At 44.0% G+C, this 15,384-nt stretch overlaps 1 protein-coding gene across 1 annotated transcript in view; it reads left to right on the top strand.

The window, feature by feature from the left end:
- Positions 1–15,117, top strand: part of ZNF423 (zinc finger protein 423) — a 192,716-nt gene extending 177,599 nt beyond the window's left edge. Inside the window, exon 7 of the mRNA XM_009885072.1 lies at positions 14,482–15,117. Coding sequence (XP_009883374.1) covers positions 14,482–14,511 — 30 coding nt within the window. The 3' untranslated portion in view covers positions 14,512–15,117. The remainder of the gene's footprint in view (positions 1–14,481) is intronic.
- Positions 15,118–15,384: the final 267 nt, after the last annotated feature.

Genomic DNA, 15,384 nt, shown 5'->3' on the forward strand with positions numbered 1-15,384 from the left:
GGAATGTTTTACTTCCAGCTATATTAATGCATTCCCATCTTGTTGGAAACAGAGCACACGGGCTGTGTTAAACATCCATCCTTGACCAAAAGGAGGAGGCACAGGAGAAGAAATGAGAAATGGATTTTCTTTCTGAAAGACCAGATTGCACTCTCTGGTCTGGCAATAACAATTACTAATGACATTTAGAGAGAAATTAAGGATGAGAAATGCAAGTTGGCATTTCAGCAGTGCCAGTCAGTAACATTGCATCAGAGCTCACAGGAGAGATGAGAAAAAGTTTAGGGATGGAAAATTAATTTTGTTATGTCAACAATTAACAGATACCTTTTCTTCGTTCTTTACCACACTATCACAAATTACCACTGTGTTAGTATTTAGCAGCTCCTCAGATGAATGAAATAGAGCTTTGAAATCCTTATTTCTGGAGTGAAATGCACACGTTTGTGTTTTGCTCTGTTTTGTTGAACAATGAATGATAGAAGAGGTTCACACTGACCAAGGAGGGAGAAAATGAGCTCTTGAATGTGTGGTTGCAAGAATATTCTGCGTGGCTTCTCTCTGCAGATCTCTGTCTTTTTTATAACCATGAATGAATTAAGCTTACCAGCACTTTTCCTGAGGTTGTTTTTTCCTGTTTTACAAATTTGGGAAGGCAGAGGTCAAACAACATACCCAGATCCACGCAGGAAAATTTTGAAGGAGCCAGATGTAAAGTCCTGGAACCTCAGACCTTTTATTCAGAAGTCCTTCATATGTTTACAAGGTGAAATTCCCGTCCCCATAGGAAGGTGGTAAGAAGGTGGTCCTGCTGCTCTGCGTAGAGCCACAGAGCAAAGGGGCCATAAGCTGTCGATCTGTGAGCGGGGCCATCGGCACAGCTGGCTGTGCGGGGACAGCGTCCTCAGGGACAGCAGATCCAGGCACCGCTGCTTGGCCCTACTGGGCTTGGTAGTACGTGCCTTTCTAAGCAGGACATAGCCCTTAATCTAGCAACAGAAGATTTTTGTAATATGTAGGCAAAAAAATATTTTTGTTTTGTTTTTTCTGCAAAAAGTCTTGTCACAATTTTTCTGTGCTGGTGGGAAGAGATCTCTACTACAGCCCCTTTGATTTTCTTCTGCTGTAGTACCTGCTGTGGAACATAGTTTGGGATCTGAGCACGGATTAGCTCCATTTTCTCCTGTAAGTGTCGCTAGCATCCAAAGCAACTGACTTCAGTTTTCAAAGGAAGAGGGATGCTGCACTGGAAAGGGCAGAGCATAAGCATTATTTAAGGAAAATAGTGGAGCTTGATCAGCCTCTGTTTTAAAGAGCTCATTGAAGGTGGTGTACAGCATCCTTTTAAAAGTTCCGTCTCTTCATTTGCTTGCTGCCTGAGCAAAACGGGGATGCTTGTCCAGACATAACAGTATATGCCTGAGTGTTTTCACAAGAAATGTCTAGATCATTAAATATAATAGGTCTCAGCTGCAGTTTTGATCACTGAAGCATGCACACAATTCATCACAGCAAATTAGGTACGTCTTTGTAACTTATCTTTCTGCAATTTGCTGGCACTTTTAGAGAGCTGAAACTTATATTGTATGTGCTGCAGAAGCCATTTCAGATAAAATATTCTGTGTTTATTGTTGGAGAACAAGGATTCACTAATAACAAAAACATGGAGCAGTGTATGTTTCTGCTCCTGCATCTTGCAGAACCAGCAGTAGTACCAGCAGAGATCCCCAGCCACATTCATTATTTATATATTTTAGTGAATTTCTTGTCTGCAGTAAAAGAGATATAAGCTCCAACATCAGACTGTTTGTGCCAAATTTTATCCTACAGCCCATTCAGAAAACCTGAGGCAGCCGTGGTTCTCAGTCATTACACAGCCCATTTATCTGATTGGAGTTTTGTCCTCTCTGCCTTGCTGAAATGTTGCTTGTTCTTTAAGAGCTCAGTTTGACCTTTGGAAGAAAAGGCATTTGCTATTTTAATTTTTTTTTCTTCGGGTTTTTTTTTTTTTGAGAGAGAGAACTGAACCTACTTAAATGGAAATTGGCATTCAAAAGCAGCACAGTTATTGAAAAGCATTTACCTTATTACTAGAAGAGAACAGACGCTAGTGGGCTCGAAAATTACATTTCAGTGGATTCATCAGTTTCAGTCACTAGTTAGTCTGTGAACAGATGGATATATTTGTAACAGTTAACATGAATTTATACCCTGGATTTTTACATTTGCCTTAAAAGCACTGCTTTCTTAGCTGCTGACTAGAAGGGTTTGGAGATGTATTTTATTTGTTTTATTTTTCTGAAATAGGATATGGCTGTTTCTAATTGCAGAGATTTCTTACATCATAGAAAGTGCCTCAGTTTTCAGAAACATGAATGATATATAGCTACTGTGTAAGGAAAATGTTGTAAAAGAATCCTCTGGTATGGCTGCTGCAGAAAAAAATAAACATCTCAGCCTAAACCTAGATAAAACCCCTATGGGCTGAGAAAATAATTTTCAATAACCAGATATTTTTAACTCTGTGTACGAAGGTAGTAATCACAGTCACCTGTATTTGCATCTAGGGTCTGCCACATTCTAATTGCTTGTCTCTTTTTTTTGCCCCCGAAATTTAAGGCTGTTGGTTAACAGAGCAATGCATTAAGCACTCCATCTCCAAAACAGAAAGAAATACTGCCCTAGCCTCCACCATGTGGCATCTTTAGGTTTCGGGGATTTCGTTTAAATCTGAAATTTATGTCCAGGAGAAATAAATTATTAGATTGTAAAAGCAGCTGGGGAGGGAGTAAATATAGTCTCTTTTGTCCTCTATATCATTTCCCCAGGAAGATAATAAATGTATGGCAAGCGTCTTGTGTTTCCTCAGTCGTACAAATGTTGTGTGTGCGCTGTATTTCAGACGTGAAGCCTAAATTCCAGACAGGAAATCCTGGAGCGATACTGTGCTGCTGTTGCCTACTGCTGTGGTGCTGGTGGAGCCCCCATCACTTTTTCTGTTAGAAGGAATTTGAAGAATAGTTTCGTGGAGAAATTTAAAAGGCCTTGGGTGTACCTCTGATTTGCTGAGTAAGAGATTTAGGGTGTAATCCTAGAGTTTATCTCCTTGGCCAGTGAAAGGCAGCGGGAGCAGCGGTTCCAGCCCTGGCTGCCGGAGCAAACCCAGGACAGGCATCCTGCCCTGTGCCCTGATCCCGAGGGCCAGTTTTCCCAGGGTGATTTTAAAGAGCACGAGAGAGACTCCTGCTAACTCTTCACTGCCTTACCTGTCCTCATTGCTCTGCGAGGTCAGACACATGGAGCTAGCGTGATGAGCAGCTAGGAAAACATGGGGCCTGATAAGGACAAAAGGAGAAAGAATAGTTAGACAGTCAGTCGGTAACTTGCCTTTCTGCAGCTGGGCTTGTGTATAGGGCTGCCATTGCCATTGCACATTACCTCTGTGCTCTTGTTGGGAAGGTTGGTGGTATTTTCAGCCCAGCCTTCTTTCAGGGACTTGAAAGCAGCCCTGGAGCTGCCTTGCTGGTCGCTCTTTCTGAAGTTGTTTTCAGAGAAGTATATTCAATCATATAATAATGTTTGTGTAATTAATATTCTGCTTTAACATCATATTTTGAGAGTAGCGTTATATCTCTCTTTAGCCAGAGGGGAAAGGGAGGAACGTAAAATAATTTAGAATACAGCTCGTTTCCAGATTATGCCTTTTCTGTGGTTTCTGCTTATGTTAAACAAAAATGGGACGGGAATGTTTGATGCACAGGCTGAGTGTGCGTGTGCAGTGACCCGACTTGTGCACTAAATGCTAATGGACGACTTGCTAATGCTCTCCTCTTTCTTCACGTTTCACGTTAATAGAATAACTTGCAATGTACTAAACTGTGCATCCTTAATGAGGTGATGGGGCGTTGTTGGAAAAATCTAGCTGATAGAGATAAGACTGTATATGCTGATGGGATCAGTGTAGAGAGAGCTCACAGCTTTGTGTAAGGTCAGCTTGGGTTCAGCGAGGCTCCGTCACCCCAACTCCGCGTGAGCCAGCCCAGATTTGGCAGCAGCAGTCCTGAGCTCATCAACTCAGCCGCGCTTGAGCTGATTCTCTGCAGAGCGTCTCGAGTGTCTTCTGTGCCATGTCCTGGGTAGGCAGTACGGACACCCCCAGGTTGCCCCTGTGCAGAGCACGTCCGCAGAACCAAATTGCTCCGGCTTTGCACCATGCAGAAACCGCCAAAGCGCCGCCTGCGCTGCGCCAGCCCTGGGGGAGAGTCCTGCCTGACCACCGAGCCTCCTCATTTGTTTCTGTTGCACAGTTAAACCTGAATAAATTGCCATGGGCATTGAGGTTTGACTGCGTATAGCATATCTGTCATCGGTGCATTACATTACTGTGTCTCCAAAAGGAGTAGAGAGGAGGGTTAGAACATATTTACTTCTGAAAAATTCCTCCTCCTTTGGGGCCGACACATGCTCTTAGTCTTTGCATGAAATCACAATTGTTTAAAATGTAGCATCTTGCTGTTCAGAAGGCAGATTTTTCTGAGACCAGTGACACACTTGTAATGGAGTAGCACTGGCTGGAAAATCCCATTTTTTAACAGTTACAGTTGTTCCACACGCATACCACAGCGATGTCGCCTCGCTATTTTGTCTTGTGATGTCTTGGAGGAGATGGCTCATGTTGGTGATATTTTAGTCCCTCTTTCACTTACAGGAGCAAATCCTGCTCGGCTCTTTCGCACTGCTAGCTCCACTGGGGTTAGTTCCTCAAGGCAGTGGGCAGTGGGCTGAGCACAATCCTGTCTGCAGATTTCTGCTCTGCTGGTGGCATGTACGCTAATGGCGAGGCATGTAAAGTACTTCTATAAACTGCGGCCTTACTATTTTATAGCAGAGAGACTTGCGCTGGAGGATTTTTATGCCTCTTTTGAAATTAGAAACCAGCAATAACAGCCATTACGGCCAAGGCAACAGGTCACTGACCAGCCATTTTGTCAGTCTGAGCAGTATGTGGCGCCACGTGACGGGAATATTTATCTGCCTCTAAGAAAAATGTATCCATAACACAAGGCAGTGCAATTTGTCAGATCAGTATGCCATTAGAGGGAATTTCACTTTAGTTGCTGCTTTTTAAAAGAACTGCCAAGAGAAGGACTGTGATGTGCTGTAGCCTCGCTGCGGGTACGCGCTGCTCTCGTCGTGGTCGGGCTCTCCGCACTTGCTTATTTGGTCCGAGGAACTCGGTTCAGCTGCAACTCCTGTCTTTCAATGGAGGTGGTTGCCTAAATGCAGAGGGCAAGATGTGCCCCTGTTAATGTTTGCATTAAAATTCTCAGTTAAGGCTGAGACTGTTTTATATCTGCACCTTAACACCAAGAATACCTAACTGGTGCAGAAAAAAAAGCTACAAAAAAATCAGATGGTGTTCAGTGACCCTTGCCATACTGAAGAACAGCAGGGCAACTTAAGGAGCCAGTTTTAGGTTCAACTTTGAATTTCCTGGCTATTGTTGGGTTATATTCCCATGGAAACGGTCATTCAATGAAGCTTTTGTCTATGCATTTTGACTGGTGACTGCTAAAGGTACTATGTAAAGTGTTTCCCTTTTGCTCTAAGTATTTTTTGAGAAAAAGAGTGTGAGAGGATGCTGTCCTACAATAAAAACCAAATCAGGAAATTATTTTGTGTTTATAGAAGAGTCACAAAGGGTCCCATAATGATGATGCCAGCCCTCACAGAAATGAACAATTAACTGCCTTCTGCAATGCGATTTACCTTAGATCAAGGAGGGATTAACAAGGTATGCTTCAGATAGGCTTCAAATAAATCAACAAAGCATGTTTTTGAGAGGAATACCTAAGAAGGATTCCTGGAAAATGGTTTTCCTCTTGCAAATGCTTTTGAAACACATTGCTTCCCTGAGTAGGACCCATAAGTAGATAAAAGCAGGTCAGCACTGGGTCGTACATTGAAGTCTTTGGTGTAGCACAGGCCAAGGAGCGTACCTGTGGGCAGTAGATGCTTTCTCTGATTAGCGCATGACAGAGTTGAAAACAGACTGGAAGTGAGGTGTTCGCATTTGTTAGGACAGCTTCGGAGGGTTACTTCGAAGTCAGGGTGCACGCCTGGTGGGTGACCACGTCTGTGGAGGCACAGGGGTGGCTGTGGCCCCGAGCACCGGGGTGCCTGCGGAACCAGCCCCCTAGAAAAACGCGGGCTGACCGAGCCGAGGTTAAAGGACCACGTTTTGGTGGCAGAGCGGGGTGCTGGGATCCTGCAAGCTGTTTTCTGCTCTCGGGATCAGCAATGGCCCTGGGATCCGGTCAGGGAGAAATGGTCAGGCTAAGGGAGGAGGGGAGGAATTCTAAAAATATTCTGGTTTTATGCACTTCTGGCAACAGTAATTAAATTTGTCCCTCTCCCTTTACATTTAGGAAGCGTAAGGTTCTTCCCTTGGCTTATTTTGATCTTGCGCATGGCATGCTGTAGACTACAAGTCACAAGGACGCTGATAAATTTGCATTTCTGAGTGAAATTCTCAGGAGCGTGCAGTCCCTCGGGACAGGTATTATTAGCTCCCTGGTTTCATTGGGTGCCTCAGTGAATCATGGTGTGTTTATAGCTAGTTTCTCTAACAGAAGACTCCGGTTATCTCTTAATAATGTATTCTCCTGTGGTTTTTATTTCCAAAGTGCCGTGGTAAGGAAATTTTCCCAAAGGCTTCAGTTTGCTTTTGTGCTTCAGCATTTTACCCAGTGTTTTTGGAAGAAGCATATAGAGTTTTCGGTGAGGCGTTTAATCGAATATGAGAGGCTACGCCAGGCTTAGGCTCACTTGGAGTTCACTTGTAATAGGCTCACCTTGGTTTATGCTGAGGTTTTAGAGAAGAATAGAGAGGGATGGCAGGTCTAGAAGACTGATGATACAGAATTACTAGTCTCAAGTGGAAATGGGAAAGCATGTTAGGTGAGTTGTCAAAGTCTGATTAGGACTAAGCAACCCAAATTAGAAGCGAAATTAAATTCATAAATCATCTAAAAGATACTTAGCTGGTGTGAGAAAAGGCTGGCACTGGGAAAAATAATTCTAAGAAAGGTATTTGTAAAAAGAGGTAATTTTTCAAACCCGGAGTAACATGGAAATGCCTATCAAAATTCAAGAATACATTAAAATTAACAGAAGTGGCGTAAGTATAGAGATGAAACCGAGCAAGTATATTGTTGGGACCCCGCAGCAGGGCAGCCGAGCGCTCCGCCCCGGGGCGCAGAACAAAGGCGGGCAGCGGTGTGGGGGCTGCTCCTGGGGCTGCCGGCGTTTTACAGAGCAGCGCCCGGGTCGCTGCATTTTGGTATAGAAACACGCCAGCCACAGAAAAAGATTTATTTAAAAAAATGCAGACAGCATTTAGTCAGTCACGTGCGGAGCAGCTTTTCCCCCGTAAATATTTTACGAGTTCTGAATCTTCCCATCGACTGCAGATGAAGGGCCAGGTCCTGGTCGCCGGAGGAGCCGAGCAGGTGTCCAGGGGTGGCACGGGACAGGGGTGGCTGCTCAGCCGGGACTGCTCAACCTCCCCAGCAGGTACGGAAACCCTGGCGGGGCTGGGACAGGCAAGTACGTCTGTGTCCCAGTACCAGTGAAAGGTGCATTTGGCCCTGGAGTAATCAAGGATGTGCAAGCGTCAGAGTAACTCAGATGCAGATATTTTCGTTGGAAACAGGCAACTTCGCTGTTCAGCTGACACCCAACCTCCAGGCGTATTTTCTTAGGCATTCCAAGTGATTTTTATTTTTTTTTTTCTTGGTTCAATAACTTGTAAAGGACAGCTTCCTAACTGCATTTGTTGAAGTGCCATCTCAAAGTGTGCTGACACGGGGACTGACTGACGCACGGCAAGTTATCAGATGCTCAGAGATGAAGGAAGCAGTAACACAGGCAGCCGTTTCCTTTCACAAAGGATGTGCCACCTTTCGTTTGCCTCTACCTCCATTTCAAGGGATTCTTCAAATAAAGAAGGGACATGTGAACCTGTCGTGCCTGACAATTCCTTTTTTTATTGAGTACCGTGATAACTTGGAGTTCACTTGTTACAAGCGTTTTGTGTAGTGGGTGAAATACCAGGGGAAAGGAAAGAAGTAACGCTGTATTTCCTGAAAAACTAGGATCTAAACATATAAAATGTCACTGGGTAAGAGTTACCTGAAACAACTGGAAGGGGAATTAACACCTGGTTTTTCAGGAAACATTGGTTACCACTATCAGTTTTAATGAAGTGTATTAACTAAATTGTGTTCTGAGTACTCATTCAGCCCTGTTTATGGCACACTCTTGAGTACATTTACTGTTTGTCAGAAGTGCAAACTAGTGAACATATGAGGCTTTAAGACAGGCCATCTGTTAGTCTTAGACCCTTGGATAATTGTCAAACAGTTCTAAAAATAAGCACATACAAACTGCAAGGGGGTACAAAGGTGATTTTTCTTTAGAGTCTGATAGCAAATGGGTAGCAACCAGAAATTAAAAATAAAAATAAATAGGTTGATCCTGTAAAGCGAGCTTGCTTTCCTTTTCTCCCTTTCTCTCTCCTTTCCCCACCTTCCCTCAGTGTGCTGCTGTGCTGCTGCTTTTTTTTTTTTTTTAATTTGTTTTTTTTCCTCTTGCTCTTCTGGGTCACGGCATCCCTTGAATGCCTCTCCAGTTTAGGATTAGAGCAGCACCAATTTAAGGCTCACAGCTTTCTGTAGAGAGCATAATCTCCAATGGCTAAAGCAAGGGTTGTCTTGTGTCCTCTGCCTAAAGTAATCCCTTTATAAAGTCAAGGCATAAAGATTTTCATCTTTATGGATTGCTGTTAGACGGAAATAGTACCTGTGCACATAAGTGTGTGTGCTTATGGATATATAATGAGGAATAACGGTTGAAAGATTTTTGGACCAGTTGGAATTCAAAAGATGCAAAACATTGTTTGAAAAAAGAATGTTGCAGATGGTACTTCGTAAATATTTAGACACTCTAACTTCTGTTTGTAGCAATTCAGAAGGTTTGTTTTGTCTTCTTTTATGTATACATTCAAATGTGAGATTGAACCTTTGCTTCAAGTCAAGGCCTGAATCTGAAGTTTAGTTTTTGTCTGGCAAGCTGTATGTGTTGACAGTCAATGGAGGGATCGCTCCTCTTGTCCCCGGCAGCCCCCTTCTGGCAGGGGCAAAGGGGGGAGAACGGGCAGGAGGGGGCACAGCCCCGGGGAGTCCCCAGCCAGAACCCTGGTCCCTGGGCTTGGAGCCAGATGGTGCCTGAAGGGGTGGTGGGAACCTGGACAGGGAGGTGGGGAGAGGCAGGGAGAGAAACTAGCTGCGCTCTTGCCTGGGTCTGGTGGACCCCATGCACGCTGGGAAAAATATAGGGACAAATAGGAATTACCTTCCGTGTCATAAGATCAGGCAGCCGTGTTCACGCATCACCACCGGGGTTGGTGTTTCCAGTCTAGGGTTGGTGTTTTCGGTCCGGGCGGTTTTGCAGTGCCAGTGCAGCCCGGTGTCCCCCCTGCAGCGAGCCGTGGGGCAGCCAGGGGGGCATGGGCTGAGCAGCCGGCTCTGCAGAAGCGATGGGCGGGCAGTAAGCACCGCGTGCGTCCGCTCCCAAACGCCCGGTGTGCTCATGCGCATGGGCCACCCCGTGGCTAACCACCAGTTAAGTTTCCTGTTGGCTGTTTGTTGCGTAAATCTATTATTTCCGTAATTCCAACTGAAATGGTTTGAGGAATGGTTTCTGTTCATTTTAATGGGAATTGGAAGGGGAGAGAGAGGCTTTATAACCTTTCATCAGAGTCCCAATCTCTGTGTAACACTGCAGACGGCTTAGGAATTTCACTTGAGGGTGGTGGGCATCACCAGCCTAGTTGTGCCATTTCTTAACCTCTGTATAACATACGTTTTTTTAGGTGTATATGCTTATGTACATAGACACTGTACCTCTAAACGGCTGCTACAAAATATCTAAATACATAACAGATGCACAATGGCACTATAGACTGGATGTATTATGGCCCCAAACCGTTATCACACCCCTCGCAGTTGCATTTTATTTTTTTCACCTGCTCCTGTGTAGTACACCTGTGACTTGTTGGCAGTGAACGCTGTTGCAGTGTGGGAGACTCCCAGCTTGACTGCCTGGCTTGGAGCTCTGCTCCATCATGTGCTGCTTTTTTGTGTGTGTTTTTTCTCTCGATCTTTATATAGCTTGTAAGAGTTCTTTGAACTGCTGTAAGTGATCATCTTTCAAGCCTGATGCTTTCCTTCTTGACACAGCGCTCTGAAAATGGAGATTGTCATGCCAATGTTTTCATAATAATGCATGTAGAAAACCAGAGAAATATTCATTGTAGATGTCCTGCACAAATGGCTTGATCCGCATCCAGAGGGCAGGCAGGGGGTGTCCCCAGGGAAGATCTGGAGAGCAATCAGTATCTACATGGACAATAATCAACCATTCTTTGAAATCTTTTTATTTCCTGCAAAACCCGCCGCCCAGTTCCTTGGTCACAGACACTTCCGCAAATGGTTCATTTGGGGATTGTGCAGCCAGTAGAAAATTCCACTTAAACACTGCGACAGCCCCGAGGCTCGGGGTGGTTGCATTTTTCCCCCTGACGTGGCTAACGGATTTGCTATCCATTTTGCATGATTATTAAGAAAAGAAAAGAAGAAATTTTCCAACCTTGTCCTATAAATAAGCTGTGACTTACTTGATCTTGACAGGTGACTTAGTGCTGCTGTAGAGTTTTCCAGCTGCAATAATGTCTCAGAATGATGTATTCAGTGGGGTATCAGCTGTGAGCCGTGCGTAAACCAGGGGGCCTAACAGGAGCTGTGAAGAGCCATTTTTACTGTTCAGCTTCCAAATTATGTCCTGCCTCCTGCTGGCCCCCACATGCATACGTGTATGGATGGTCTTGTGAGCAGGTAGGCATGTGCAAACACACTCACAAGCGTGCCTGGAGAGGCTTCGTTTTTGCGGCTGCTCTATTTTCCTTTGAAAATCACCGTTAAGGTGGTTTGTTGTTTTTTTTTAACTATAACATCTAGAGTTGAAAAATCACGCGCGAGCTGTTTCCTGCCAGCCCACCCTCCTGCTGGAAGGTGGGTGACGTTTCCTTAGGCTACTTGGGTAGAAGCATTCCCGTAGTATCACACGTTTCAAAACGGTCACTCCCTTCTGGCCTGTATGGTTTCATTCTGCCGCCTGGAACAGCCCAGCGCAGCATCGGGGGGAAAGCTGTTTCTGCTAAGGCACAGGGCATTCTCAATGCCAGGGTTTACTTATTTTTCAACTGCTCTGGAAGTCTGGTCAGCCAGGGGAATTTTCTTTGTGGGCGCACACAGAGGTGCCTAATAAAGTTATTTGGTAAAGCGTGGGTCAAATATGCAAAACACATGTGAGAGAAGAGACATAAGCACTGAAGGTCTCAGCCGCTTTCTGACATGTGCAAAGCACAATTCCAATAAGCTGCACATGGACGGGGCAGAGGGAGTAGAAGCAAGACAAGACATGACAGTTGCTAGTAATAGGAGACAGCTTGCCAAACTTTTTTTGGAAAGCATGTTTGTGTGGTCTGAAATACATTGTAATAGGTGAGAAACCTATACTGGTTGCAGAGGATAGGGACAGGCTTTTGTGGGTCTTCTGAATACACACCAGTGGTGGTTACGCAGTATTTGCACCAGCGGGAACCTGGTGGGCTGGTGTTCACCAGGACGTACGCGTTGGTGCACATGGCTTGTGCGGGATCTGCTCTCTTGTGCAGGGGGAGGATTCGGTGCACACAGGCTCTTGTGTCCCTCGGCGTTACAGATACTTTTGTGAGGTCCTGTATAAAATGTGGCTCTATTTATTAACTGCTTGGTCTGGGGACTAGTCAGCATATCGATTGCCAGTAATGCATGCAAAGGGAATAAATGGTACATTCCCAAGATATTAAGAGAAAATCAAGATTTGCATATGAAAAATGCCTGGTTTATTTTTTTTACCTGATAGCCCTGTGGCAGGGCTAGTTGCTCAGCTCCTACCTGACTCAGCTCTGAATGGCTGCAGGATTTGAGCATAAGCTGTTTGTTTCTTTGTGTAAGGTCTGCTCGCAAATCCTGTATATTCGTTGTAGTAGGGGTGTATATTCGTTGTATTAGGAGTGTTCAGAACATATTATTAACCTATGTTTTGAGGAGGGAGGGCTCGCAATGAAAGCTTCATTATCAGATTTAGAGCCACATACCATTCCTTTATTGACCTGCCTGGTGTAATCAATGCAGCAGCCACACAAGTTTGAAATCATGTTCCCTGACTGTAGACCGTGCGTCATGCATCTAGTGCTGATTGTGCATTATCTTTTAAATGACACTGCCTAAATAAGTATGGATTTGTCTACCACGACTAGCCCTTAGTTCGATTTGAAGACGGTAAACCTTTTGCTTTTTTTATTGATATTCAGGATGACCTAAAAATAGAACTGTAATGAAGTGCACGAAAAATGGCCATTGTCAAGATGCTGAGGAGTGTTTCTGAGCAGAGTGGCCTGTGTATTCTTTCCCATTTTCATGCTTTCCTAGCTGGGCTTAGTGGACAAGCTTATTTTCAGTGCTGCTACTGTATTTGTAGGGCTCCATCCATCCTCTTCCATAACGTCGTTATTTGACTTGAGAATAACATCCTTCTGCAAAGGTCATTCCTTACCAAGGCCAGGAACATGTCCATGTATAGCAAAGTAAAAAGCCATTGGATTTTATGTTTGGTGATGTTAAATTGTCTAAAAGCAAAGTCATTTCAACTGTCAATTCACTTGATGTTATTCAAGTATAATGCTTTATCCCCTGATAAGCTTTCCAGGTTTTTGATTCTGAAATATTCAGCATCACAGGCAGGGTGTTCTCAGAGGGCTGGCGTTACGCTAAACAAGGACCAGTTGTTTTGTGATTTCATCAGTCGATTGTATTTAATTTCACGAGGGCTCCTTCCAGGTCTGCGGCAGCTCTGATACTTCTGCCGCCTCTGTAACCTTCTGGCCCATTAAAGCCTGACCGTTACTGTGCGGAGGTTCCTCGCTGCCCACCCATCGCAATATCACAGAGAACTTTTACTATGATTTAGGAACTCAGCAGCACTTCTGACACCTGGTGGTCACTTTTTGGGAGTGCACAGTCCAGAAACGCTCCTGCCTGCAAATGGGGTCACCGCCGCCTGGCCCCGCGCATCGCAGGCTGCCCGTTAGCTCTTTCCACAGACGGTTTTCGTCAGGGAGATGTCATCTCCGGATAAAGCAGAGGATCATGCATTTTCCTGATCAGGATGTAACTGCGTAGAAGGACCAGATGATTTATGAAAAGTTAAAATATCTTACTCTATTTTGAAGCTTCGTCATTGTAAATAAATAATTAGATTCAAAATTCATTTTGTGTTTAAAAACTTATTCTTCAAGCTGGTGGACTTGCCTGGCTCTGTTATTAGGCAGATGGAGGCTAGTAAAATTGCCTTGGCTTGAAATAATGCAAATGAATTTTTATATTTGGGGATGCTGGGGACCCAGCTCGAGAAAAGCTCACCATGAAGCACATCTCTAGTTGCTCAAATAGTTGAATAATCACACAAATGAAGCTGAGCTTATATGTAGGACTGGGTTTCAGTCAGCACACAAAATGTAGGTGAATTGGTACTGCTCTAAAAATACGCTTCCAAGGTTGGCTTCACGATTTATTGGCTCCTGCATAAAATGGCAAGACAGGTCAGCATCCTCTGATGCGAGATACTGTGATGACATGAGGCTATTACAAATCTACCAAAAGGAAAAAAGGGAACAAAAAGCACTCTAAACTGCTGAAAGAAATATGTAGAGCAAAGTCTATTCTTTAAAGAGATTTAACTTCTGGGTTACGTGTCCGGCCTTTTTTCTGCTGGGTATATTACCCTGGTGCCTGAACTGGCGGGTCAGCTGTTATTGCTGAAGTATTTCTTGGACTGAGAAGTGCGTGTCACAATCTGGTGTCTCTTGCTGCCAGTACTTGCACCCGGTGCTATGAGAATAAGAGAGTAAAATATGGCCAGGGTTCCCCCCGCGATTCAGATTATTTTTTTTTTAATTGTTATAGTTAAGGGAATCCCTAAAGGCAGTTTTTGCCCGTGAAGTGTTACCGCTTTCTTTACATGTATTGAAAGGAAGGAAAAAAAAAAAAAAAAAAAAAAGAAACGCTCATGGCTGTACTTGGCTTGTAGCATTTTTTTTCTAAGTTCATGCCAGCATTAACAGATCTGTCAGAACAAAGCAAATGTGTCATATTGGCAGCTGTTACTTATGAGTACTTTTTCTTTATTGCATTTTGTTTTGTAATAATTGAGAAGCTTTTATGTCGAGCTCTGCATAAATGGTACTGAGTAGGAGGGTATGGGCATGCTTTCTATTATTCTGCCCCTCATGCATGTCTCCTTTTTTCGTCTTTCCAGAACCACACATTGAGCCAGCACGCACAGTGAGCCACTGGCACTACAGGACACCTCTCTGCAGAAGACTTGACGGTGGCACAGTGGGGAGGACCATTTGAACATTACATCCAATCAAAGTGTCATTTGCAACCCAGATGTAAAACTCTAATGATTTGGCCATGAGGCGCTGCTATTATAAGCAGCTGGAAATGAATATTAATGGAAGAGATTAAAAGTATTCCATGCTCAGTATTTTTTATTGTCCTGCTTCAGCTAGTGTACTTTAGAGCTTCTGCTTCTGACTGAATTTATAGTGTTAGATAAATCTGCTTTGATGCTGTTGCCCTTTGTTGCTTCTTGTATTATATTGATAGTTAAAGATTAGGTGTGATTTTTTTTCTTTTTTGTTAACTGCTTTTTAATTGCAATTTTAGATAACTGTGCATTGTGATGTGATTGCTTGGCTATTGTCTGAATATTTCTTTTTAATTTTTTAATTAAAGACTAATGCTTTGATTGGATTTGCCAGTTCACCGGACAGTGATTAAAACTATGTAATGAATATAATCGGTTTCAGTGCAACTGGATGGTCTGCTTTATAAATGTGACTTAATCTGATTGCAATAACTAGTACAGTTCAATAAAGGGAATACATGAGCTTAGCGTCAGCGGTTGTCTGTCTGTCAGTACACGCTGCATCACCACTGCTGGCTGATGTGTGTAAATCACAAAGCGATGGCTCACTTGACGGCGGAGAGCGTTCTTGCATCAGGAGGGAGGAAGACTGGGAGAAAGTGAAAGCCCCGTTCCTGCATCTGGCGCTGTGCTCACTCCTGGATGCACCTCCCAGGCTCCCATGGTAGGTTGAGGTGAGGTAAGAACATCTTCTATGAATATGGGTGCGAAAAGGAGTTGTTAGCTTAA

The sequence above is a fragment of the Charadrius vociferus genome, unplaced genomic scaffold (genome assembly GCF_000708025.1).
Source record: "Charadrius vociferus isolate BGI_N301 unplaced genomic scaffold, ASM70802v2 scaffold475, whole genome shotgun sequence".
Taxonomy (NCBI): Eukaryota; Metazoa; Chordata; class Aves; order Charadriiformes; family Charadriidae; genus Charadrius; species Charadrius vociferus.